General features: G+C 42.3%; 1 protein-coding gene across 1 annotated transcript in view; it reads left to right on the top strand.

Moving 5' to 3' along the window:
- The window catches only part of HS3ST3A1 (heparan sulfate-glucosamine 3-sulfotransferase 3A1), an 85,262-nt gene extending 61,089 nt beyond the window's left edge, over positions 1-24,173 (top strand). The window contains exon 2 of the mRNA XM_027131092.1: positions 23,527-24,173. Coding sequence (XP_026986893.1) covers positions 23,527-24,148 — 622 coding nt within the window. The 3' untranslated portion in view covers positions 24,149-24,173. The remainder of the gene's footprint in view (positions 1-23,526) is intronic.
- The last annotated feature ends 893 nt before the right edge of the window (positions 24,174-25,066 follow it).

Genomic DNA, 25,066 nt, shown 5'->3' with positions numbered 1-25,066 from the left:
CCTACCAGACGCACCCTGCAGTATCTCAGGTTCACAGCGTTAGCAATTGAACGTCATTCCAGTCTTCACTCAGGCACCACTGTGCCTGTGAAGCCTTCTCTAAGCTCCTTGGGCAGACTGGTACTCCTTCTCTGAACATCTAAACACTCCCGTTACAGTCATTTTCCCAAACACGTTTGCTGCTACGTCTTTCTGTCAAGAGGGTAAAGCTCTCCGAGAGCAGGGATGTCGTCTTTTGAGCCTCATAGCTCCATTTCCTAATTGGGTGCTTGACCAAAGTAGGCGCTTGACAAAGGTTTGCTAAGTAAAAATCTTACACTTGGGGGTCAAAACTAATGGTAGCCATATCAAAATAATTTAATAGATACTTATTTGTTCAGTGATTCAGTAAGTATTTATTGAATATGTGCAGTGAGTTGGATATACTTGAAATGAGAAGCTGGCAAGAATGTTGTCAGCGTGGCTTCTTGACGTCGGACGGTGTTCTGAGAGAGTCTGATGAAATTTCAGACTTTTCCCTCAGAAAAATAGGTATATGTACTTGTTCCCATTTTTACATACACTTGCAGTGAGTTCTCTACTTCCTGTATTCAGTCTTGGGACCTCGGTTGAGAACCTCTACCTCCAGTTGATAGGAACGTGACCCCATGTCAGACTTAGCTCCACGAAGGACAGATTTGGGGGACTTGGGGTTAGAGCATCCGTCATGACCCTTCCCCCGTCATAGGCCTTAATTCTCACTTCATGACAAGTGTGCAAGTGGCCAGAATATGGAATTTTCATATCACTATCTTTATATTTTAGAGACCTTACCTACCCCTAAAATATTTTTGGAGACTTACATATATATAAAAGGGAAACATCTACCACAAATAGGTCTCAAGACTCATTTGACATTACTTAACCATAATTCTGTGTAAATACATAGATATGTTCTATTTCTCGGAGGAAAGAGAGTTCAAAAAATCACTGGATAAGAAATATGACTTCTGCATCTTAAAAAACACTTAAAAATAGTATTTTTAGATTAAATGAAACAGCAGTATCCCATGCAAAAGAGTAGCCAGAATACGAACTTTTAGGAATAATGTCAATAAGAAGTGTGCACAACTCGCCTGTACAGGTCTTTACTGAGGATTCATGAGCTGTGGCGAGGCAGCGCTCTTAGGATGCTAAGAGCGTAATTCATGAAACCAATGGATAAATCGAACTCCATCAAAATTAAAAACTTCGACTTAGCCAAAGACACTGCTAAAAGAAAGGCAAATACTTCATCGTATCACTCGTGTGCGATCTAAAAAAAGTCAAAATCATAAAACAGTAGAAAAGTGGTTCCCAGGGGCTGGGGGGGTGGGAAACTAGGGAGAGGTTGGTTCAAACTCTCATTTTTAAGATGAATAAAGTCTGAGGATCTAACGTATGACTGTAGTTATATGGTGTGACTATAGTTGATAACAGTGTATTGTATAATTGAAATTTGCTAAAAGAGCAGAACTTAAATGTGTTCACCGAGAAAAAAGAAAAAGAAAAAAATTGAAAAAAAGAAGTTTTCAAATTTAATCTTCACTATTTAGTGCAGTAATCATGAAAAAAAGACAAACTACAGACTTGGCAAATATTTCCAAATACTGTATCCAACGAAGGACTTCTAGCTAGAATATATAAAGGACTTATAAAATTTAATGGTAAGAAAATAACCGAATTTAAAAATGGGCAAAAGGTTTTAACAAACATTTCAAACAAGAGGCAATTAAGCAAATGAAAAGATGTTCAAAAAGATGTTCAGTATCATTAGCCTTTAGGGAGATGTAAATTAAAACCACTATGAGATACCGCTACGTAACTGTCAGAAAGACTAAACCAAAAAATTAAAAACCTGACAGTACTAAGTGCTGACATACACTGGAGCAAATGGAACCCCTCATACATTGCTTTGGGAATGCAAATTGGTATCGCTAATCTTTAAAACAGCCTGGCAGCTTCTTATAAAGTGAAATGTCTACTTATCAAATGCCCTGGCAATCCCACGCCTTGTTTAACCAAGAGAAAAACATATTCACACAGAAACCTGTGCCAAAGATCCACAGCAGTTCTGTTCATAATTGTTGAAAAGTGGAACCAACCCAACTATCTTCCAACACGTGGTTGGATAAAGAAGCTGTGGTCCATCCATGCAATGGAAAACTAGTCAGCAGTGAGAAGGTGCAAACTGTTGACACATGCAACACTTGAGTGGATCTCAAAGGCATTATGCTGTGTGAAAGAAGCCAGTCTCGAAATGTTATATACTGCAGGATTCCATTGATAAGATATTCTCAAAAAGACAAAATTGTCATGAAAGAAAACCATTCAATGTTTGCCAGGAGTTAGGGGTGAAGAAAGGATACCTTACCTACAAAGTGACAGCACAGTATTGAAGTGATCGAACTGTTTTACATTCTGATTGTCACCATGGTTACACAAATCTAGATATAACTGAATTTCATTGAATCATGCTTTGAAAATGTCAATTTTACTATCTGTTAATTTAAATATAAAATAAAAGCTTTACTGAGGAGTATAAAAGAAAATCTGTATAAATGAAATCCATATCATCTTCTTAGATTGACAGACTCAATATAGAAAAATGTCATTTCTTCCTAAATTAGTCCTTACATTTTGTGAAATCCCAATTCCAATGGAAATGAGGAGAAGAGGACTTGATGAAAATATTTGATAATCCTTTAGTCCATTTGGAAGAAAACATTTAATAAAAAATATTCAAGAATAGGACGGGCAATTTCGTGTTAGATTTAAGACGTTATCATAACATTACAATAATTAAAAGACTGCTTTACTAGTGCCAAAATAAACGTAGAAAAGAATATAAAAACTTAATACACAAAATGAAAGTTACACAGGAATTTGGTATATGAAGTAGGTGGCATATCAGTAATGGATAAAAATCTGTAATTTTTAATAAAGAAAAATATTTAGAAGTCAACCTCAACAATAATTTAAAATGGATTCCAAAATGAATAAAATTAAAATCAAAGATGGATACTTGTTTATTTAATATTTATTAAAGTAAGGACGACCTTAGAAAACATCATGAAGGAAAAGTCACAAAGAAAAAGATCGAGAGATTTAAAAACACTTAAAATATCAAAAACACTATAAACAAAAAGGAAATGAGAAAGGATAAACCAGAATATTTGCTACATAAAAGAAAAGGTATAAATAAATTAATATAAAGGAAATACTTAAAATCTAAGAGGCATCTCAGTAGAGAATAATAGACAAAAATGCATAACCAGGTAGTGTTTTTAAAAGTAGCTTTTCTAATGAATGTCTGAGAAAACGCTCACTAGCTTAAAATGTAAGTATTAAAATATTTAAAAATCATTTCCATGTTTGTTGGAATTAATTATGCAATATCATAATACACAGTATAAATGAATGCATTAGAAGACATATTTTAACATACGGAAATAGAACTGAGATATCTAAAGTAACATATTCAAATTCAAAGATAAAGTTTAAAAATCTTTATGGAAGTCCAGTTTGCAGTATGATTCAAAAACCTTTAAAATATACACACCTTCCTTTATATGTCAAGGGAATAATTAAACATGAATGAAAATGTTTAACTTTGGAAACAACCTAAGTATCCAATAATAAGGGATTCACTAAACACTTTACGGTGATTCATATAGTGGGTTACTGCACAGTCGTTTAAAATGAAGTCGATGTGCATTTAAGGTCAGGAATTTCCTGTTCCTCAGTGCAGAAAAGCAGTTCAGAATGGTTTACATACAAAACGATCTCATTTCACAAATGTTATAAAGAATTGCACAGAATAGCCTGGATGGATATACTTCAAGATACTACATCCGAGTGTAGAAGAATTTTGGGCTTCTCTGAATTTTCTCATTTTTCTACAATGTGCAGTTTGTGCAATTTTGTGCAATTCTTTTTAACTTGCGTAATTTATAAATTTAAAAATTTTTAATTAAAAAAAACTAGTCCTTCTGGAAAGCAGCTGTTTTTCTCCATGATCTCACTCTGCAGCCTATAGTGTTTTGTTTCCTTGAGCCGATAGGAGAGAGATTCCTTCCTGGTCCATCACAGAGATGTAGTGACAGCACATCTGTGACATCTCTGCCATAGGAGAACCACCTGGTCCCTGTGAATTGCTTCATTTCGAAAGCCCAGTTCCTGGAGGCCCTCAGGCTTGTTTGGAGCCAGAGCCTTGTCTGTCTGCCTTCTATTTCTCTGTGATTTCTTCTCCAAGCCCTGGTACATCCTCTTCCGATCCACCCTTAACGGGTCCCTGGACAAAACTACTCATGGAAGCCCCACATCCCATATGCATCTAAACATTTCAAAAGTGATAAATCAAGCTAATAAACTGTTAAACATAATATATTCTGTTTTGACAAATATTCCTTCATGACAACAAAACAAAAAAATGTGCTTAAACCTATTGTTTTTATATGTCTGAAAGTTTTGGCAAAATACCGGAGGGAACTCGATTTGACTGTTACTGCTCTGCTCGGTGTTCTGTGCATGGACCAGTGACGTGTGGGTGAGTAATAAAATGGAAACACACACACACCATGAGCAATTATCTCTTCTGCAGTACAATTCATTTCTCCTGCTTAATTTCAGCAAAATACTAAATACGTTACCATCAAGATTTTCATAATAATTTTGTTCTGGTGGCAATAATGATCTGAAGCAGGGGTTGGCAAACATTTTCTGAAAAGGCCAAGGTCAGAAACATTTTAGAGTTTGCAGGCCATCTGGTCTCTGTCACAACTGCTTGGCCTGCTGTCCAAGTTCAGAAACAGCCATAGACAATAAGTAAGCAAACAGGCATGGCTGTGTGTCCATAAAACGTTACTGATAAAAAACAGCTGGATTTGACCCATGGGCCACCTGTGTCCCTGTTGCAGGGTTTCCCCTTCGTGGCGGCACATCCGGCAGCCAGCCGGCGCTGTGGGTCTAGCGGCCCTCACTGGTCGCTCTCCTGAGGCCTGTTTTGTCCGTTCGCCTCATTTCACGACGACGCCCTAAATTTGGAGGTTTGTTTTGTGTCACCCGAGTGAGATAATTTTGGAAGTTCTGTTAGTGAGACAGGATGTGGGTCGTTTCCTATTGTTCAAACCCAGGGAGGCCGATGGCAGGGTCCTGATGGCAAACTTCAGAAAGAACGTCCAGGAAGGCCAGGGCCCCAGACGCTGCGAAATAATAGCTTCACGTCACCTTTCCTGTTTTAAACTTGAAAGACCTATTGATGAGCACCCACTCTGTGTCCAGAACCTAACAACCAACCAACAGACAAAAAAATCAAGGGAACCAAAACAAAAAATGCACCATCCAAATGTAACATTGTCTAAAATGGCAGGGTTTTCCTCATCATGCCCTCGGCCTCTCAGTTGTCTCAGTGTCCTTAGGTTGTGGATCTCGGGCCAGGAAAGCACGGTTCTTCCCTTATCTGCAGCGGCATGTATGCAAAAACCTGATGATTCCAGGCTGATGAGAGGGCCCCATCCACAGTGCCACAGAAGCTGATAGCGCAGCTCTCAGACCAGTCGTTTATAAAATCCCCTGTCAGGAGCCAAGATGCGCTGAGCTGGGGGTGTGCGGGGTCGTGGCTGCAGAGCCGGGACAGCCGCCCGCCAGCCCCGACCCGGGCCCCGCCCACTCTGATGAGGAATTCCACATCCCTTCTGGATTGTTGATCTTAGAACGTGGTTAAAAGTACCAGATAGGATGAAGGACAATCAGTTCTCCCTTTAATTAGGGCTGGTATTTAATGTACCTTTCCTGCCTCAGAAGTACCACGAGGGAATTTCCCCTGCAGGCATGAACTTTATTTTTTAGGGAGTTGAAACTTCAAGGTGGTCAAACCCTGAGCATGCTGTGTTTCTAGAACTGGAGCAGAATTCCGTATCATGGAAAGAACAGTGAACCAGGGCTCAGGAGACCAGAGTGAAGCCAAGCCTCGGGTCCAGCTGGCTGCATGTCTTTTCAGAACTTCCCGCCTTTGTGAAACCACGGGGCTGGGGCGGGGGCTTCTGAGACCCTCCCAGTTCTTGGTGATGCTGCCCCACGGGACAGCCCAGTCTGCCGGCTTCCTTTTCTTCAGCTCATTCTTTTTGTTTTTAGCTTTATTTTATATTGGAGTATAGCTGATTCACAATGTTGTGTTAGTTTCAGGTGTACAGCAAAGTGATTCATATATCTATTCTTTTTTCAAATTCCTTCCCCACATAGGTTATTATAGAGTATTGAGTAGAGTTCCCTGTGCTGTACAGTAGGTCCTTGTCGATTATCTATTTTATGTATAGTAGTGCATATATGTTCCTCCCAAATTCCTAATTTATCCCCCCCACCATGTTTCCCCTTTGGTAACCGTAAGTTTGTTTTCTGTGTCTGAGTCTGTTTCTGCTTTGGAAATAACTTCATCTGTATCATTGTTTCAGATTCCACATGTAAGTGATATCATATGGTATTTGTCTTTGTCTGTCTGACTTACTTTCTCCAGCTCATTCATTCTTGATCTCTTCTCTCTGTCTCTCTGTAATCAATCTCTCTCTCTCTCTGTCTCTCTCTCATACACACACACACACACACACACACACACACACACACACACACTTCTAAGGGTTTCTAAATATTTTTCAGGCTGTAGAGCCTGACTAATTTAATCACAGTTTATCTCTGTTTTCTATGGTCATTTTTTATAACTAGATTTGGAAACATTCTTTAAGACATTTCTATTCTAACTGAATTTAGATGTCCCCTCCGTTCCTTGAACATGTGAGCTTCTCATTTCTCTATCTGTGGTTCAGTTGAAATGAAATCTCAAGGTTGCACTTTTCTCAAGCTTGCCTAGATGCCAAGTGTTTGGAATCACTGCGTATCTGAAGATGGTATTTGGATACTACTTTCAGTGAAGTAAAAACTGAGCTCAGTCGAAAGGTCTTGTTCTCTTTAATCTTCCGTAAGCTCTGGGCCCTCGTTACTGAAGTCAGGGCCCAGCTCCCCCTCCGTCACCTTCATTCCTCAGCAGCCTAGTTATTATGCTCTTTTGTTCGCCTTTCTATGTGAACGCCTGTGAAATACTTTCTTTATCCTCAAATTCTAAAGCATTTTGCTCATACATTTCAGAGTGTAGGTCTCTACCAGGACCAGAGCTAGGGTGAGGCATCGGTAGCACACAGGGTGCAGAAGTTGAGGAGGTGCTTCCTCTCTGGGTAGTGCAGTGTTGAATTCTTCGCATCTGGGTAGAACAATGATTGTCCCTTTCTAGCTTGAAGCATAAAGAACATCTGACATCCAGAGACAGACCCACCGTGGACAAGTGGCGACTTCCTATGTTTTTCTCAGGCTCCGATTTTCTTATAGATTCTGCCGTTATCATTAGCGGGTCTGTGCATTTTAGTGTTTAAGGGGGTGAGGGCTTTCCTTCTGGATGTTCTTTGATAGTTTGTTAGGACTTTGGGAGAAGCTCTCAGTTCCCAAGAGCCAGACACTATGTTAAAACAGAGTTTGGGACGCTGTAAAGAAGGTTAGAAATGATATTTTAAATCTTACGAATACATGAGTTTCCCAATGAAGTGAACTTAGAAGGAGAAAATCAGAGGGTGAAGCGATGAGCCTTGGAAGTTACTGGTCTATTTTTACACTTCCTAAGAGCCCACGAATGAGAAAAATTGTGGAATTGCTTGGGAAACTCTGAGGTCCCACACAAACATCAAGGATTCTTGCTTGAATTTATGATCCCAGATAACCCTTGCCCCTTCCCTTTCAGGGCTGCCCTTCTTTCTGACCTGAGAGATGTGTTTTCTGCCCTTTCACGGGTTACCCCAAATTATCAACCAAGAATTCTTGACTCTTCTCCTCTCAGTGCCAAGGAACACTGTGTTGCTTTCTTGAAATAAGCTTGTTTCCTCTGTCATTAAGCCTGGGGAGGGTGAGAAGCATGCCTTTCTGTCCGTTTACTTGATTGTTCAGAGGTTTAGAAGGAACCTGCCATCAAGGGCACTGGGAAACGTACCTGCCTTTAAGTTTGATGCTTGAATATCTTGACGACAGTTTGCTTATTAGATCTGCACATCCAGATTCGGTCAGTGTGGGAACCGGTTCAAAAACAATACGTCCTCCTTTCCCACAGAAGCCAACTCAAAAAACAATGGAAGGGAGTTTTCTTTCCAGCCTCACAAGGCACGTTTGGTGGGGGGGCGGGGGGGGAAGGGTCCCGCATAACAGCAGCAGGAAAAGAAATATCGATGTAGCTGGTCCTTGGCCCCAGGGATGCAGGCCCGACAGCACCGGAGTTTGCTTTGCTTCCTCTGCTCCAAGCTCACGCCACCAGGGCCCCCCGGGAACCACCTTCATGCCGTGGCCGTGAAAAGAGCATGTTTCCCTTCGAATTTTCTGCTTTTGCTGGAGGCTTCCAAAAACAGACACATGGTTCTCTTTGGTTGCAGAGACTTTAAAAAAAAAAGAAAACTGTATGTGTACACGGGCCAGATTTATTTATTTCTCAAGGTAAATTACCTTTGCCTTACCACTCAGGTCCTTCTCTTACAGAAGAAAGCCTTTGAAAAACATGTCTATTACCTGTTTGCAAGATTCCAGTGATTTATACTCTGAGATGAATAGGGAAGTAGTGCATTTAACATTCCTGTGTTTTGACAGAACGTCAAAGATGGCTATACCATCCACCCAGAGACTCTTGCTCATGCTGCCTGGGTGTCTGGGACGGTGGAAGGAGCGTGTGCTTTAGAGCAGAATAGACCTGGATTTTCATTCTGTCCCTTTCACTCATCGCTGTGTGTCTTTGGACAACTCACGTTACCTCTCTGAGTCTACTATCTCATCTGAGAAATTATGCCAGTAATTCTAGCTTTTTGCTGTTGTGAGACACAGGAAAGGATACATCAGATCTTGGCCTACGGTAAACGCTTAGTAAGTGCTCATTTGCTTCATCATGTTCTTCCTAAGACACTTGGACTTGAAATCCTGTCTGCCCTGTGTGTGTTATTGGTAACAGTGCCCTATCTGGGAACCTCACCTTCTAGCAGGGACATACATCTTCTTTTGATGTTTTGGGCACAGAGGACGTGTGGGACAGAGATGGGTCTCCTTCATCCCTGCCCTCTTAAAGGCAGTGACAGCACTCGGCTGGTGGACTTGCTGGACTTTCTGCTAGCTCCAGGCAGGAGGGACGTGGCCAGGACAGCCTTCGTCTGAACCAGCCTGAGCACCTTCCCTAGGCATCTGTCATGGGAGCCGCGTTCTTTCCGACCTCATTGACTTTGAAATCAATTCTGTTGCTGCAGAACTGCCCTGCTTAATGCTTTACACAGATCTCCTTTATTTGATTGGTGGAGTCACACTTCAGAACAGAGCAGCAAGTGTGACGCTGTGCAGAACTTTGAATTTGACAAGTTACTAAGGAGTGAAAGCCCTGAATCTGCATGGGACCTGAGAGGTGGGATGGCCTTTGAGAGGTGGAGGACGGTGGTCTTATTTTGCTTATGAAGAAACCAAGGCCCAGAGAAGTGACGTGACCTGCTCAGGATCACACAGCTTTTAACAGCAGAATCAAGACTGAATCCACATTTCTCTTCCCAGTTTTGAGTGTCCCATAAGACTGTGGTTTCTTCATGGAAATATGTGATCCATCTGAGCCTTATTTTGGGATAAAGCCAATCATGTGTCGTCTTTTGTCTCCATTAGAATTCTTAGGCAGAAATCTTAACTTAAAAAATTAGCCTCGGGCTTCCATGGTGGCGCAGTGGTTAAGAATCCACCTGCCAGTGCAGGGGACACGGGTTCAAGCCCTGGTCCAGGAAGATCCCACATGCTGCAGAGCAACTAAGCCCGTGCGCCACAACTACTGAGCCTGCGCTCTAGAGCCTGCGTGCCACAACTACTGAAGTCCGCGTGCTTAGAGCCCGTGCTCCATAACAGAGAAGCCACCGCAATAAGAAGCCCGTGCACCACGACAAAGAGTAGCCCCCGCTCACCGCAACTAGAGAAAGCCCGCGTGCAGCAACTTAGACCCAACGCAGCCAAAAATTTAAATAAATAAATGTATAAAAAAAATTAGCCTCAACTCTACTGAAGGAGAAACTTACATCTTTTCCCCCTTTTTTAAGAGGAAGGGGGCCCTACTTATTCCTTGAAAAGAACTGTTTTGGGTTTTTTTTTAAAGTAAAATTTCTATCATTTTCCACCTCTAAAGCTTTGGGAACACGTTTGAAAACGTATTCCGTCCATAAGTCAGCTGTGCAGCCTCCTCCGTTCTCCCACCAATGTTCCTCTCGTTCTCACCACCTTTTTCTCTCTCACCATCAGCCCCCAAACCCAGGGTCTTCAGCTCCTCAAGCCTGGATTACACCGGAGGAGCCTTGCAAAATATCTCACTACCTGCACGATTTTCCTGATCCGTCCGGACTTGTGCTCCGACTCAGATTTAAATCTATCACTGACTCTAATCACACCCTCACACTTGCAGCCTCATTTCATACAGTTCCCCTGTTTCAAACAAATTTCTTCATCTGTGTCCAATTCAGAGTCTGGGCCTTTCAGGCTCTTCACAGCTACCCTCTGGGTGAGTTTCACACGTCCTTGGGTTCTCCATCCGTCCAACTGGCTCCATCCAAGTCACCTCGGGCATACCCTTTTCCCATCCCTCTTGTCTGCTGACTTCCTCTCATCTGATGCAACAGAAATAACCTGGCCGTAGGCACTGGGAGGACTTCTGTCACCTTCCATATACTGACTGTGGGAACGTGGACCTGCAGCTTTTCCTCCCTGAATTTCAGCTTCTTCATCAGAAAAATGGGGGAGCATAATGCCTATCTTAAGGGAAAAAACCATTGATAAGATGTTTTGCAAGCGTAATACATTCTTCAGGTATCTCTGCTTGTGTCCACACCTTAGAGACACATCTTCCATGATAACGTGAACCCGGTAGTGCTTATAGCGCTGGGAGAACCTCGTTTGGGACAGAGGCCAGGCAGCTTCTGTTCTGATGCTTACCGGGGGTGCGGGGCAAGAGGTCCCTATGAGGACCACTGGTTCCTAGAAATGGGAGCTCAGTTCCTTTGCCTTTATGACCTAAACGTCCACAAACTGGAGATGTAGCTGGTTTAGCAAATGCCCTTGTTTGAAATCCATGTGTTCCTTGGAGAATTATGGAAAATTGGTCCATTTATTTTTTTATAAGTGTCGTAAACTTTTTTTTAACATTTTTATTGGAGTATAATTGCTTTACAATGGTGTGTTAGTTTCTGCTTTATAACAAAGTAAATCAGTTATACATATGCGTATGTTCCCATATCTCGTCCCTCTTGCGTCTCCCTCCCTCCCACCCTCCCTATCCCACTCCTCCAGGCGGTCACAAAGCACCGAGCCGATATCCCTGTGCCATGCGGCTCCTTCCCACTAGCTATCTACCTTACGTTTGGTAGTGTGTATGTATATGTCCATGACTCTCTCTTGCCCTGTCACAGCTCACCCTTCCCCCTCCCCATATCCTCAAGTCCGTTCTCCAGTAGGTCTGTGTCTTTATTCCTGTCTTACCCCTAGGTTCTTCATGACATTTTCTTTTCTTCTTAAATTCCATATATATGTGTTAGCATACAGTATTTGTCTTTTTCTTTCTGACTTACTTCACTCTGTATGACAGACTCTAGGTCTATCCACCTCATTACAAATAGCTCAATTTCGTTTCTTTTTATGGCTGAGTAATATTCCATTGTATATATGTGCCACATCTTCTTTATCCATTCGTCCGATCATGGGCACTTAGGTTGTTTCCATCTCCGGGCTATTGTAAATAGAGCTGCAATGAACATTTTGGTACATGACCCTTTTTGAATTTTGGTTTTCTCAGGGTATATTCCCAGTAGTGGGATTGCTGGGTCATATGGTAGTTCTATTCGTAGTTTTTTAAGGAACCTCCATACTGTTCTCCATAATGGCTGAACCAATTCACATTCCCACCAGCAGTGCAAGAGTGTTCCCTTTTCTCCACACCCTCTCCAGCATTTATTGTTGCTAGATTTTTTGATGATGGCCATTCTGACTGGTGTGAGATGATATCTCATTGTAGTTTTGATTTGCATTTCTCTAATGATTAATGATGTTGAGCATTCTTTCATGTGTGTGTTGGCAGTCTGTATATCTTCTTTGGAGAAATGTCTATTTAGGTCTTCTGCCCATTTTTGGATTGGGTTCTTTGTTTTTTTGTTATTGAGCTGCATGAGCTGCTTGTAAATTTTGGAGATTAATCCTTTGTCGGTTGCTTCATTTGCAAATATTTTCTCTCATTCTGAGGGTTGTCTTTTGGTCTTGTTTATGGTTTCCTTTGCTGTGCAAAAGCTTTGAAGTTTCATTAGGTCCCATTTGTTTATTTTTGTTTTTATTTCCATTACTCTAGGAGGTGGGTCAGAAAGGATCTTGCTGTGATTTATGTCATAGAGTGTTCTGCCTATGTTTTCCTCTAAGAGTTTGATAGTTTCTGGCCTTACATTTAGGTCTTTAATCCATTTTCAGCTTATTTTTGTGTATGGTGTTAGGGAGAGATCTAATCTCATATTTTACATGTAGCTGTCCAGTTTTCCCAGCACCACTTATTGAAGAGGCTGTCCTTTCTCCACTGTACATTCCTGCCACCTTTATCAAAGATAAGGTGTCCATATGTGCATGGGTTTATCTCTGGGCTTTCTATCCTGTTCCATTGATCTTTCTGTTTTTGTGCCAGTACCATACTGTCTTGATTACTGTAGCTTTGTAGTATAGTCTGAAGTCAGGGAGCCTGATTCCTCCAGTTCCTTTTATCGTTCTCAAGATTGCTTTGGCTATTCGGGGTCTTTTGTGTTTCCATACAAATTGCGAAATTTTTTGTTCTAGTTCTGTGAAAAATGCCAGTGGTAGTTTGATAGGGATTGCATTGAATCTATAGATTGCTTTCGGTAGTAGAGTCATTTTCACAGTGTTGATTCTTCCAATCCAAGAACATGGTATATCTCTCCATCTGTTTGTATCATCTTTAATTTCTTCCTTCAGTGTCTTATAATTTTCTGCATACAGGTCTTTTGTCTCCTTAGGTAGGTTTATTCCTAGATATTTTATTCTTTCCGTTGCAATGGTAAATGGGAGTGTTTTTTGATTTCAGTTGCAGATTTTTCATCATTAGTATATAGGAATGCCAGAGATTTCTGTGCATTAATTTTGTATCCTGCCACTTTACCAAATTCATTGATTAGCTCTAGTAGTTTTCTGGTAGCATCTTTAGGATTCTCTATGTATAGGATCATGTCATCTGCAAACAGTGACAGCTTTACTTCTTCTTTTCCGATTTGGATTCCTTTTACTTCCTTTTCTTCTCTGATTGCTGTGTCTAAAACTTCCAGAACTATGTTGAATCAGAGTGGTGAGAGTGGACAACCTTGTCTTGTTCCTGATCTTAGTGGAAATGCTTTCAGTTTTTCACCATTGAGGATGATGTTGGCTGTGGGCTTGTCATATATGGCCTTTGTTATGTTGAGGAAAGTTCCCTCTACGCCTACTTTCTCTAGGGTTTTTATCATAAATGGGTGTTGAATTTTGTCAAAAGCTTTCTCTGCATCTATTGAGATGATCATATGGTTTTTCTCCTTCAATTTGTTAATATGGTGTATCACATTGATAGGTTTGCGTATATTGAAGAATCCTTGCATTCCTGGAATAAACCCCACTTGATCATGGTGTATGATCCTTTTAATGTGCTGTTGGATTCTGTTTGCTAGTATTTTGTTGAGGATTTTTGCATCTATGTTCATCAGTGATATTGGCCTGTAGTTTTCTTTCTTTGTGACATCCTTGTCTGGTTTTGGTATCGGGGTGATGGTGGCCTCGTAGAATGAGTTGGGGAGTGTTCCTCCCTCTGCTATATTTTGGAAGAGTTCGAGAAGGATAGGTATTAGTTCTTCTCTAAATGTTTGATAGAATTCGCCTGTGAAGCCATCTGGTCCTGGGCTTTTGTTTGTTGGAAGATTTTTAATCACAGTTTCAATTTCTTTGCTTGTGATTGGTCTGTTCATATTTTCTATTTCTTCCTGATTCAGTCCTGGCAGGTTGTGCATTTCTAAGAATTTGTCCATTTCATCCAGATTGTCCATTTTATTGGCATAGAGTTGCTTGTAGTAATCTCTCATGATCTTTTTTATTTCTGCAGTGTCAGTTGTTACCTCTCCTTTTTCATTTCTAATTCTATTGATTTGAGTCTTCTTCCTTTTTTTCTTGATGAGTCTGGCTAGTGGTTTATCTATTTTGTTTATCTTCTCAAAGAACCAGCTTTTAGTTTTATTGATCTTTGCTATTGTTTCCTTCATTTCTTTTTCATTTATTTCTGATCTGATTTTTATGACTTCTTTCCTTCTGCTAGCTTTGGGGTTTTTTTGTTCTTCTTTCTCTAATTGCTTGAGGTGCAAGGTTAGGTTGTTTATTCGAGATGTTTCCTGCTTCTTAGGGTGGGCTTGTATTGCTATAAACTTCCCCCTTAGAACTGCTTTTGCTGCATCCCATAGGTTTTGGGTCATTGTGTCTCCACTGTCATTTGTTTCTAGGTATTTTTTGATTTCCTCTTTGATTTCTTCAGTGATCACTTCATTATTAAGTAGTGTATTGTTTAGCCTCCATGTGTTTATATTTTTTACAGATCTTTTCCCGTAATTGATATCTAGTCTCATGGCGTTGTGGTCAGAAAAGATACTTGATACAATTTCAATTTTCTTAAATTTACCAAGGCTTGATTTGTGACCCAAGATATGATCTATCCTGGAGAATGTTCCATGAGCACTTGAGAAAAATGTGTATTCTGTTGTTTTTGGATGGAGTGTCCTATAAATATCAATTAAGTCCATCTTGTTTAGTGTATCTAATTTAAAGCTTGTGTTTCCTTATTTATTTTCATTTTGGATGATCTGTCCATGGGTGAAAGTGGGGTGTTTAAGTCCCCTACTATGAATGTGTTACTGTCGATTTCCCCTTTTATGGCTGTTAGTATTTGCCTTATGTATTGAGGTGCTCCTATGTTGGGTGCATAAATATTTACAATTGTTATATCTTCTTCTTGGATCGATCCCTTGATCATTATGTAGTGTCCTTGTCTCTTTTCATAGTCCTTATTTTAATGTCTATTTTGTCTGATATGAGAATTGCTACTCCAGCTTTCTTATGGTTTCCGTTTGCATGGAATATCTTTTTCCATCCCCTTACTTTCAGTCTGTATGTGTCTCTAGGTCTGAAGTGGGTCTCTTGTAGACAGCATATGTAAGGGTCTTGTTTTTGTATCCATTCAGCTAATCTGTGTCTTTTGGTGGGAGCATTTAGTCCATTTACATTTGAGGTAATTATCGATATGTATGTTCCTATTCCCATTTTCTAAATTGTTTCGGGTTCGTTATTATAGGTCTTTTCCTTCTCTTGTGTTTCTTGCCTAGAGAAGATCCTTTAGCATTTGTTGTAAAGCTGGTTTGGTGGTGCTGAACTCTCTCAGCTTTTGCTTGTCTGTAAAGGTTTTAATTTCTCCATCAAATCTGAATGAGATCCTTGCTGGGTGGAGTAGTCTTGGCTGCAGGTTTTTCTCCTTCTTCACTTTCAGTATGTCCTGCCACTCCCTTCTGGCTTGTAGGGTTTCTGCTGAAAGATCAGCTGTTAACCTTATGGGGATTCCCTTGTGTGTTATTTGTTGTTTTTCCCTTGCTGCTTTTAATATGCTTTCTTTGCATTTAATTTTTGACAGTTTGATTAATATGTTTCTTGGCGTATTTCTCCTTGGATTTATCCTGTATGGGACTCTCTGTGCTTACTGGACTTGATTAACTATTTCCTTTCTCATATTAGGGAAGTTTTCAACTATAATCTCTTCAAATATTTTCTCAGTCCCTTTCTTTTTCTCTTCTTCTTCTGGAACCCCTATAATTCGAATGTTGGTGCGTTTAATGTTGTCCCAGAGGTCTCTGAGACTGTCCTCAGTTCTTTTCATTCTTTTTTCTTTATTCTGCTCTGCAGTAGTTATTTCCACTATTTTATCTTCCAGGTCACTTATCCTTTCTTCTGCCTCAGTTATTCTGCTATTGATCCCATCTAGAGTACTTTTAATTTCATTTATTGTGTTGTTCATCGTTGCTTGTTTCATCTTTATTTCTTCTAGGTCCTTGTTAACTGTTTCTTGCATTTTGTCCATTCTATTTCCAAGATTTCGGATCATCCTTACTATCATTATTCTGAATTCTTTTTCAGGTAGACTGCCTATTTCCTCTTCATTTGTTAGGTCTGGTGCATTTTTATCTTGCTCCTTTATCTGCTGTGTGTTTTTCTGTCTTCTCATTTTGCTTATCTTACTGTGTTTGGGGTCTCCTTTTTGCAGACTGCAGGTTCGTAGTTCCCGCTGTTTTTGATGTCTGTCTCCAATGGCTAAGGTTGGTTCAGTGGGTTGTGTAGGCTTCCTGGTGGAGGGGACTAGTGCCTGTGTTGTGGTGGATGAGGCTGGATCTTGTCTCTCTAGTGGGCAGGTTCACGTCTGGTGGTGTGTTTTGGGGTGTCTGTGGCCTTATTATGATTTTAGGCAGCCTCTCTGCTAATGGGTGGGGTTGTGTTCCTGTTTTGCTAGTTGTTTGGCATAGGTTGTCCAGCACTGTGGCTTGCTGGTCGTTGAGTGAAGCTGGGTGCTGGTGTTAAGATGGAGGTCTCTGGGAGATTTTCGCCGTTTGATATTATGTGGAGCCTGGGAGGTCTTTTGTTGACCAGTGTCCTGAAGTTGGTTCTCCTACCTCAGAGACAGAGCCCTGACTCCGGGCTGGAGCACCAAGAGCCTTTCATCCACACGGCTCAGAATAAAAGGGAGAAAAAGTAGAGGGAAGTAGTAGAAGTATTAGGAAAGAAAGAAGGAAAGGAGGGAAGGAAGGAAGGAAAGAAGAAAGAAAAAAAGAAAGAAGCAAAGGCGGCAAGAAGGAAAGGAGGGAGGGAGGGAGGAAGGAAGGAGGGAAAGAAGGAAAAAAGAAAGAAGATACAGTAAAAATAAAGTATAATAAAGTTATTGAATTAAAAAATTCTTATTTAGAAAAAAAAAAAAGGGACGGATAGAACCTTAGGACAAATGTTGGAAGCAAAGCTATACAGACAAAATCTTACACAGAAGCATACACGTACACCCTCACTAAAAGACGTAAACGGGGAAAAATCATAAATCTTGCTGTCAGAGACCACCTCCTCAATTTGGGATGATTCGTTGTCTAAAGGAGGGAAGGAAGGAAGGAAAGAAAGAAAGAAAGAAACGAAGGTAAAGTATAATAATGTTACTAAAATTAATTATTAAGAAAAAAATTTAAAAAAAAACCATGGACGGATAGAACCCTAGGACAAATGGTGGAAGCAAGACTATACAGACAAGATCTCATACAGAAGCATACACATACACATTCACAAAAAGAGGAAAAGGGAAAAAAATCATAGATCTTGCTCCTAAAGTCCACTTCCTTAATTTGGGATGATTGGTTGTCTATTCAGGTATTCCACAGATGCAGGGTATATCAAGTTGATTGTGGAACTTTAATCCGCTGCTTCTGAGGCTGCTGGGAGAGATTTCCCTTTGTCTTCTTTGTTCTCACAGCTCACAGGGGCTCAGCTTTGGATTTGGCCCTGCCTCTGCGTGTAGGTCGCTGGAGAGTGTCTGTTTTTTGCTCAGACAGGACGGGGTTAAAGGAGCCGCTGATTCGTGGGCTTTGGCGCACTCAGGCCGGCGGGGAGGGAGGCGCACGGAGTGCGGGGCGGGCCTGCGGAGGCAAAGGCCGGCGTGACTTTGCACCAGCCTGAGGCCCGCTGTGCGTTCTCCCGGGGAAGTTGTCCCTGGATCCCGGGAACCTGGCAGTGGCGGGCTGCACAGGCTCCACGGAAGAGGGGTGTGGATGGTGACCTGTGCTCGCACACAGGCCCCTTGGTGGAGGCAGCAGCAGCCTTAGCGTCTCCCGCCCGTCTCTGGGGTCCGTGCTTTTAGCTGCGGCTCGCGCCCGACTCTGGGGTCCGTGTTTCTAGCCGCGGCTCGCACCCGTCTCTGGAGCTCCCTTAAGCAGCACTCTTAAACCCCTCTCCTCGCACACCAGGAAATAAAGAGGGAAGAATAAGTCTCTTGCCTCTTCGGCAGCTCCAGACCTTTTCCCGGACTCCCTCCCGGCCAGCCGTGGCGCACTAACCCCCTTCAGGCTGTGTTCACGCCACCAACCCCAGTCCTCTCCCTGCGCTCCGACCGAAGCCCGAGCCTCAACTCCCAGCCCCGCCCGCCCCGGCGGGGGAGCAGACAAGTCTCTCAGGCTGGTGAGTGCTGGTCGGCACCCATCCTCTGTGCGGGAATCTCCCCGCTTTGCCCTTCGCACCCCTGTTGCTGTGCTCGCCTCTGTGGCTCTGAAGCTCGCCCCTCCGCCTCCCGAAGTCTCTGCCCGCGAAGGGGCTTCCTAGTGTGTGGAAACCTTTCCTCCTTCACAGCTCCCTCCCACTGGTGCAGGTCCCGTCCCGATTCTTTTGCCCTACCCAGGTACGTGGGGAGTTTCTTGCCTTTTGGGAGGTCTGAGGTCTTCTGCCAGCATTCAGTAGGTGTTCTGTAGGAGTTGCTCCACATGTAGATGTATTTCTGGTGTATCTGTGGAGGGGAAGGTGATCTCCACGTCTTACTCTTCCGCCATCTTCCCCTCCGCCCTCTGTAAGTGTCGTAAACTTTTTATTGAAGTATAGCACCATTCAGAAAGGACACAGATCCTGGCATACAACTCAGTGACTTTTCACAAGGTGGATACACTTGTGAAACCAGCACCCAGGTCCTGCACTGGGATATTCCTGACTTTCCAGAAGCCCCCTGTGGCCCCTTTTGGTCACTAAGCGCCCCCCTCCACAAAGGCAACAGCTGTCCTGACATCTAACACTACAGGTGGGTTTTGCCCCTGAGAAGCCAAGCTCATCTCTCCCACCAGAACCAGCCAGCCTCTGTCCTTCCAGAGAATTCGGCTTTGCCAGCTCACGGCTCGCACATCAGCCTCCTTACCATCCGAACCTCCTCAGCAGGAGGCCTCAAGCGAGCATGTGTGTGGACGTCCCAGGAACACGCCCGGGGGTCTCTGATCTCCCCTGGACCCGAGTTATCTGGACGGAATGGGGTTCTCCCGACTGCTGGGAATTCTGCACACTGGGCGTCACTTTCTTAAGAGCAGTGCTTGGGTGTGTTCCTTGTAGAAACTGTCGTGCTGACACTTCGTTACAATCCAGATTTCCCACGCTCTTGGCTTGATTTTTCTGGTGAGATTGGAAAGGTTACGAGTAGCACATGGTCACCCTGCTGGTAGTTAAAAAATCAGAAGCACTGTAAACAAAAAGGAAATGAGAAATGACACAGGCCACAAACATTTCTGATCTCAGCTCCATAAAATCTCATCATGATTATATTCCCCTTTGGTCTTGCAAGAGGAAAGCAAGGCCACCATCTTCTTCAGGTACCTCATGCTAGTGTTTAATTACCTGCAAAGCCAAAAAGATTCATTTATCTAATTCAAGTCTATCGATGCAATTGGAAGTCTTTGCCCTCTGGGTGAGTTCTCTTTTTAATAAATCAGGGTAAAACAGACATAATATTTACCATCTCAACCATTCTTACGTGTCCAGGTCAACAGCGGTAAGTACATTTACGGTGCTGAGCAGTCACTCTTCAGAACTCTTTCCATCTGGAAAAACTAAAACTCTGTCCCCATCAAATACGAACTCCTCGTCCCCCCACCCCCAGGCCCTGGCGATCACTATCTTACTTTCCGTCTCTGTGGATTCGACTCCTCTAGAGACCTCATACAAGTGGAATCACACAATCTGTGTCCTTCTGTGTCTGGCTTACTTCACTCAGCATAAAGTTCTCAAGGTTCATCCACGTTGCAGCAGGTGTCAGAATCCTGTTCCTTTTTTAGGGCTGAATACTACTCCACTGCATGGAGAGATCACATTTGCCTGCCCATCCAGCCCTCTATGAATATTTGTGTTGCTTCTACTTTTTGGCTATGGAGAATTCCTTTTGTTCTTTGGGGACAAAGAACAAATGTGTGGGACACATCTGGTAATAATCCTTCATTTGCTTGTAAAACTCCTTCTTCTCCTTGTCATCTTCAGGAGAAAACAAGTAAGCGTCTCTAATTTTTCTTTATTATTCTAGTTTCTACCCATTTCTCCTCTCCTATACTTACTATAAATGTCTCCAAATTCTTTTCACTATGGAGAAGTGAATGGAATAGCCAATACTGTTTGCCTGGAAATTAAGGCGTCCTAGGACCTCCCCTTGCCATTGTTCAGTGGAATTTCTCACCCTCCGCCCCAGCTTGTCCTTAGACAAACCTCAAATGTCTTCTCATTGCGTACACCTTTCTGCTCCCCTCGCGCGTGCCTGGTGTTTCTGCAAAGCTCTCATCGTACTGGGATGGCTCTTTCATCGCCCATCCCAGGCCGAGCCCTTGCACAGAGCAGAGTCACAGTACATGCCTCACTCTGGTAAGGAAGGAAGATTTCTAAGTTTGCCTAAACACCTCGAAATACGATATTCCAAAGTACATGTGCATTTTGTTTTATGTGATAGAGGATCTCCTTTCTGAACGTTAAAATTCAAATTGCAGTAAGAAAATGAATGTAGAATTTAAAAGGGAGACTGCTCTTTAAAGAATTCTGTTGTGAATCCTTTTACCAAACAACTGTGCTCTACAATGTAAGCCTCATTGAGGATTTACTTACACTTGCACGTCTTTGTTTTTGAGGAAAGTAGACTGCAGAGAGTTCATAGTTAACCCGACTCCCCATCCCAATGGGGATGCTAAACCCGTCAGCTTTCCTCATCCTGTAGATGACAGTAATTAATGTGTTTTTCCTCTGAAATCCTATTTTAGCTGCTTCCTCTTCAAACTCCTCCTATTTTGGATAGCTCTTTTTCCTACCCTACTGAGATAATTTAAAATATGGTTTCTTTTTTCAGAAATATTGGTAATAGTTCCTCTGGAATGGCACATTCTGCAGCTTTCATCTCTGCTGAAAGGCTACTGGGGAGTCTGTGCTTTTCCCCAGGGCCAGAGGGCAGGAAGGCTGAGATTACCAACCAGTAGCTCCCACGTGAAGTATGTTATCTCTATTTTACTGGCCGAAATATGAGGTCGAGTGGTTAAAAGTCAGAGATGATAGGGAAGGAGGCAAGAATGCTGACTTTAAAAAAAATCACCAGATACTCCTTCTTGTAGTTTCAGTGATGCCTGATGTTTGCTTCTACAGTCCAAAACTTTTTCACACCTTTGAGCCAATTTTCTTCACTGAGATAGTCCAACAGTTTCTGGATAGATCTCCTGGCTCATCTTATAAAAGTGTAACTAAACTTCCAAAGTAGGTTGGTCTAGCCTATTTCTCAATTCCATGAAGGGAATATATATATATAGCGCGTATGTATATGTATATACAGTGGTGAAATCTGTGAATTCATGTCACGCAGTGGCTCCAGCATTGCGTCGGCAGTAAAGACAGTCTGTGTCTCCCTTGTGTCAACAGTGACCTCCCTGGTCTTTGCTTTATCCTACCCAGACCTTCAGGCATTTTTAAGAAATGGGGAATGGGCACACATTAAAAGTTCTTTTGAAAAAGGAATTGCAGATTTTTAAAACAACAAAGAAAAAAGCAACAGAAATGAGATATCTAATTATCATTTCCCCCTCCAAAAAAAAGTAAAGATAACTTGACTGAAATATCAAAGAAGGCAAAAGTGTGAGAAAACGTGCGTCATTAAACTAACACAGCACCAGTGGCTTATGGCCACAACTGTTGAGGAATCTGTGCCGGGCGTAATGCAGATGGGCACCAGACTGTTTATGAACCAGTTGATATTATGTCTGAGATAGATAAACTTCAAAATAATTCATTTAGAAAAATATTAATTGCCAAAATTGACACAAGATGAGGCAGAGTATTACAAAAAACAATAACCACAGAAGAAACTGAAAAGATACTTGAAGATTCTAATCCCTTTCTTACCCTCTACCCCAAAAGTACCACCAGTATCAGGTGGCTTTGTAGATGACCCATCAAATTTTGAAGGAACAGAAAATTATTTTGCTGTTGAAACTTCTTTAGGATATAGAAGAATATGAAACATTTCTCATGTTATTTGTGGAATAATTCATGTTCTCAGAATTGATTAAGCTATTGATCAAAAGAAAAACTACAGGAACATCTCATTAATGCATATGGATGACAAATCCAAAGCAAAATAATGATGAATCAAGTCTAGGACTATATTGAAAGAATAATATACCATGATCAAATAGGGTTTACTCCAGGAATAAAAGTGAATCTAATATTAGGGTACTTACCAGTTTGGATCAGTGGATCAAAGGACAAAATACATTTTGTCATTGCAGTAAATCTCCCAAATACACTTATCTAATATTGACTTGGACAATGTCTATTTCTTATAAAACTTGGAATTAGCAAGACGGTGCCTTAAAATTAGAAAAAATATATATATGTATTTCATATATATAATAAATAGTGGCTTTAATGGCAGTACACTTTTGGAAGGATAAATAGGTTTTACCTCTCCTACTCACAGTTTTGGACTGGCTTCGAGACCCATCACTTCTCAGCAGGAACGCATGCTTGAACTAGGTAGCAATCTCCGCTCCATCAAGACTCCAACAGGATTTCTTTTTTCCACAGGACAAAGTGATTCTAACATTCATCTGGAAGAATAAACAGACAAGAATCATTAAGAACGTTTTGAACAACAGAGTCAGAATTTACTTTGATAGACATGAAAATATACCATAATGTGATAACTGGGCCAATGGAAAGAGGAACCAAGATACTCAGACTACTGGAAGGATGGCATTTGAAATTATTAGATAAAAGATGGATTATTTCATGTCTTGTTACAGGAAAATTCAGGAATTATAAAGAGAAGTATTTTGTGTACTATGCAATGGTATTATGTTGACTGTAACTGCTTTGTTAGAAAACTACAGAAAGGGCTCAGGGTATTTTAACACCATCCCATAGTCATACAATTGTGTTTATTACACTATCCTAATTCACCTAAAGAATTAGATCAAGGTTATTTTCTTACAGCCTTGTGGGTTGATAATTATAAAAAATAAAAATTACACAGCGCGTGTTCTATGCCCGGCACTTTTCTAAGCTGTTGAGGTATATGAATACGTTTAATCATCACAACAACCGTAGGAGATCAGTAGTGTTATTATTTCCCATTAAGTACATCCGCGAGGAGCCAGGGGTGCACAGCCTTGCGTCTGTGCGACTTCTCCGCGATCACGGTCACACATCTAGTAAGCGGAGCAGTTAGTACCTCAACTCAGGCTCCGGGTCTGTAAGACCCTCCCTCTGCTGGGAAGGAGCTCGCGGTGGCAATCAGGGGAAGGCGCTCAGTTTTCAGGCCCTAACGTGCCTTTCTGCTCCGCTCAGGGACCTGATGCCGAGGACCCTGGAGGGGCAGATCACCATGGAGAAGACGCCCAGCTACTTCGTGACGCGCGAGGCGCCCGCGCGCATCTCGGCCATGTCCAAGGACACCAAGCTCCTGGTGGTGGTGCGGGACCCGGTGACCAGGGCCGTCTCGGACTACACGCAGACGCTGTCCAAGCGGCCCGACATCCCCAGCTTCGAGAGCCTGGCCTTCAGGAACCGGACGGCGGGCCTCGTGGACCGGGCGTGGAGCGCCATCCAGATCGGCCTGTACGCCGAGCACCTGGAGCGCTGGCTGCGCCACTTCCCCGCCCGCCAGCTGCTCTTCGTGAGCGGCGAGCGGCTGGTGCGCGACCCGGCCGGCGAGCTGGGCCGCGTGCAGGACTTCCTGGGCCTCAAGCGCATCATCTCCGACAAGCACTTCTACTTCAACCAGACCAAGGGCTTCCCCTGCCTCAAGAAGGCCGAGGGCAGCGGCCGCCCTCACTGCCTGGGCAAGACCAAGGGCAGACCCCACCCCGAGATCGACGGCCAGGTCCTGCGGCGGCTGCGCGACTTCTACCGGCCCTTCAACCGCAAGTTCTACCAGATGACGGGCCACGACTTCGGCTGGGACGGATAACCTTATAACTTAAAAAGAAAAAAAAAATATCAGAAGATAATATATTTTTTTACCAATCGGTAGAGAAGAGGCAGTTTAATATTTGTGCTGCTGATATTTCAGTATTTTTTTCCCATGAATGTTGTTAAAGAGATTGTTCTCGAGATTGTTCTCGCCTCCGCCCTCACCGTCATGTACAACTGTGCGCGCAAACATCTGGAGAAACAAAAAAGGAAACGTGCACGCATCTAACTAAATTCTCTCCATTTTCACTTCATGTTTTATAGGCACAGTTATGAAGTATGAGCATCAGCTGCCGTGAAAACTTTTAAGAAACTCCTGAGGGTATATAGCTCGTGCTCTCTCTCCTTTTTTAACAAAGCCCGGATAAGATTGATGTCTACCCTTATGTTTTTCTCCCTTTAGTTTTTCTCCTGTGCCACTTTTTCTTAACCCCTTTCCCAGTTAGTGATTCTGTATGTTTGCACATCACTTCCCAGTTACCACAGTGCTTTCAAATACAGTATCTTTCTTGATCCTTATACTCAGATGTGATATAATAACATAATACATGGAGATTATTACCCCCGTTTTACAGATAAGGAAACTGAGTCTCAGGGAGCTTAAGTGATGTGTCCTAAGGCCAGATGGCGGACTATGGACAAAACCTTACCTTCCACTTGTTCCCTATTTTGTGCCACTTTTTCCAGTGAGAATGGGAAAGGCACAGACAGCCTTTAGAAATGCTTAGCTAGTTTGGGGACCAACAGAGAGGGTTTCCTGTTGCTTTCTAAGTTCTAGGCTAGCCTCTATGGCACTCAGACACCTTACACAGTTGTACTCAAGGAAACCACTCTGTCTTGGACACAACATCTTTTAAGAGCCAATCTTGGGTTGTTAAAGCACCCTAAGACATGGATATCTCGACTCAATTGAAGT

This window comes from Aethalodelphis obliquidens, unplaced genomic scaffold, assembly GCF_003676395.1.
Source record: "Aethalodelphis obliquidens isolate GAN/ISIS:26980383/991018 unplaced genomic scaffold, ASM367639v1 scaffold38, whole genome shotgun sequence".
Classification (NCBI taxonomy): domain Eukaryota; kingdom Metazoa; phylum Chordata; class Mammalia; order Artiodactyla; family Delphinidae; genus Aethalodelphis; species Aethalodelphis obliquidens.
Note: the sequence above shows the minus strand (reverse complement) of the source record. Positions and strands in the feature narration are given on the sequence as shown.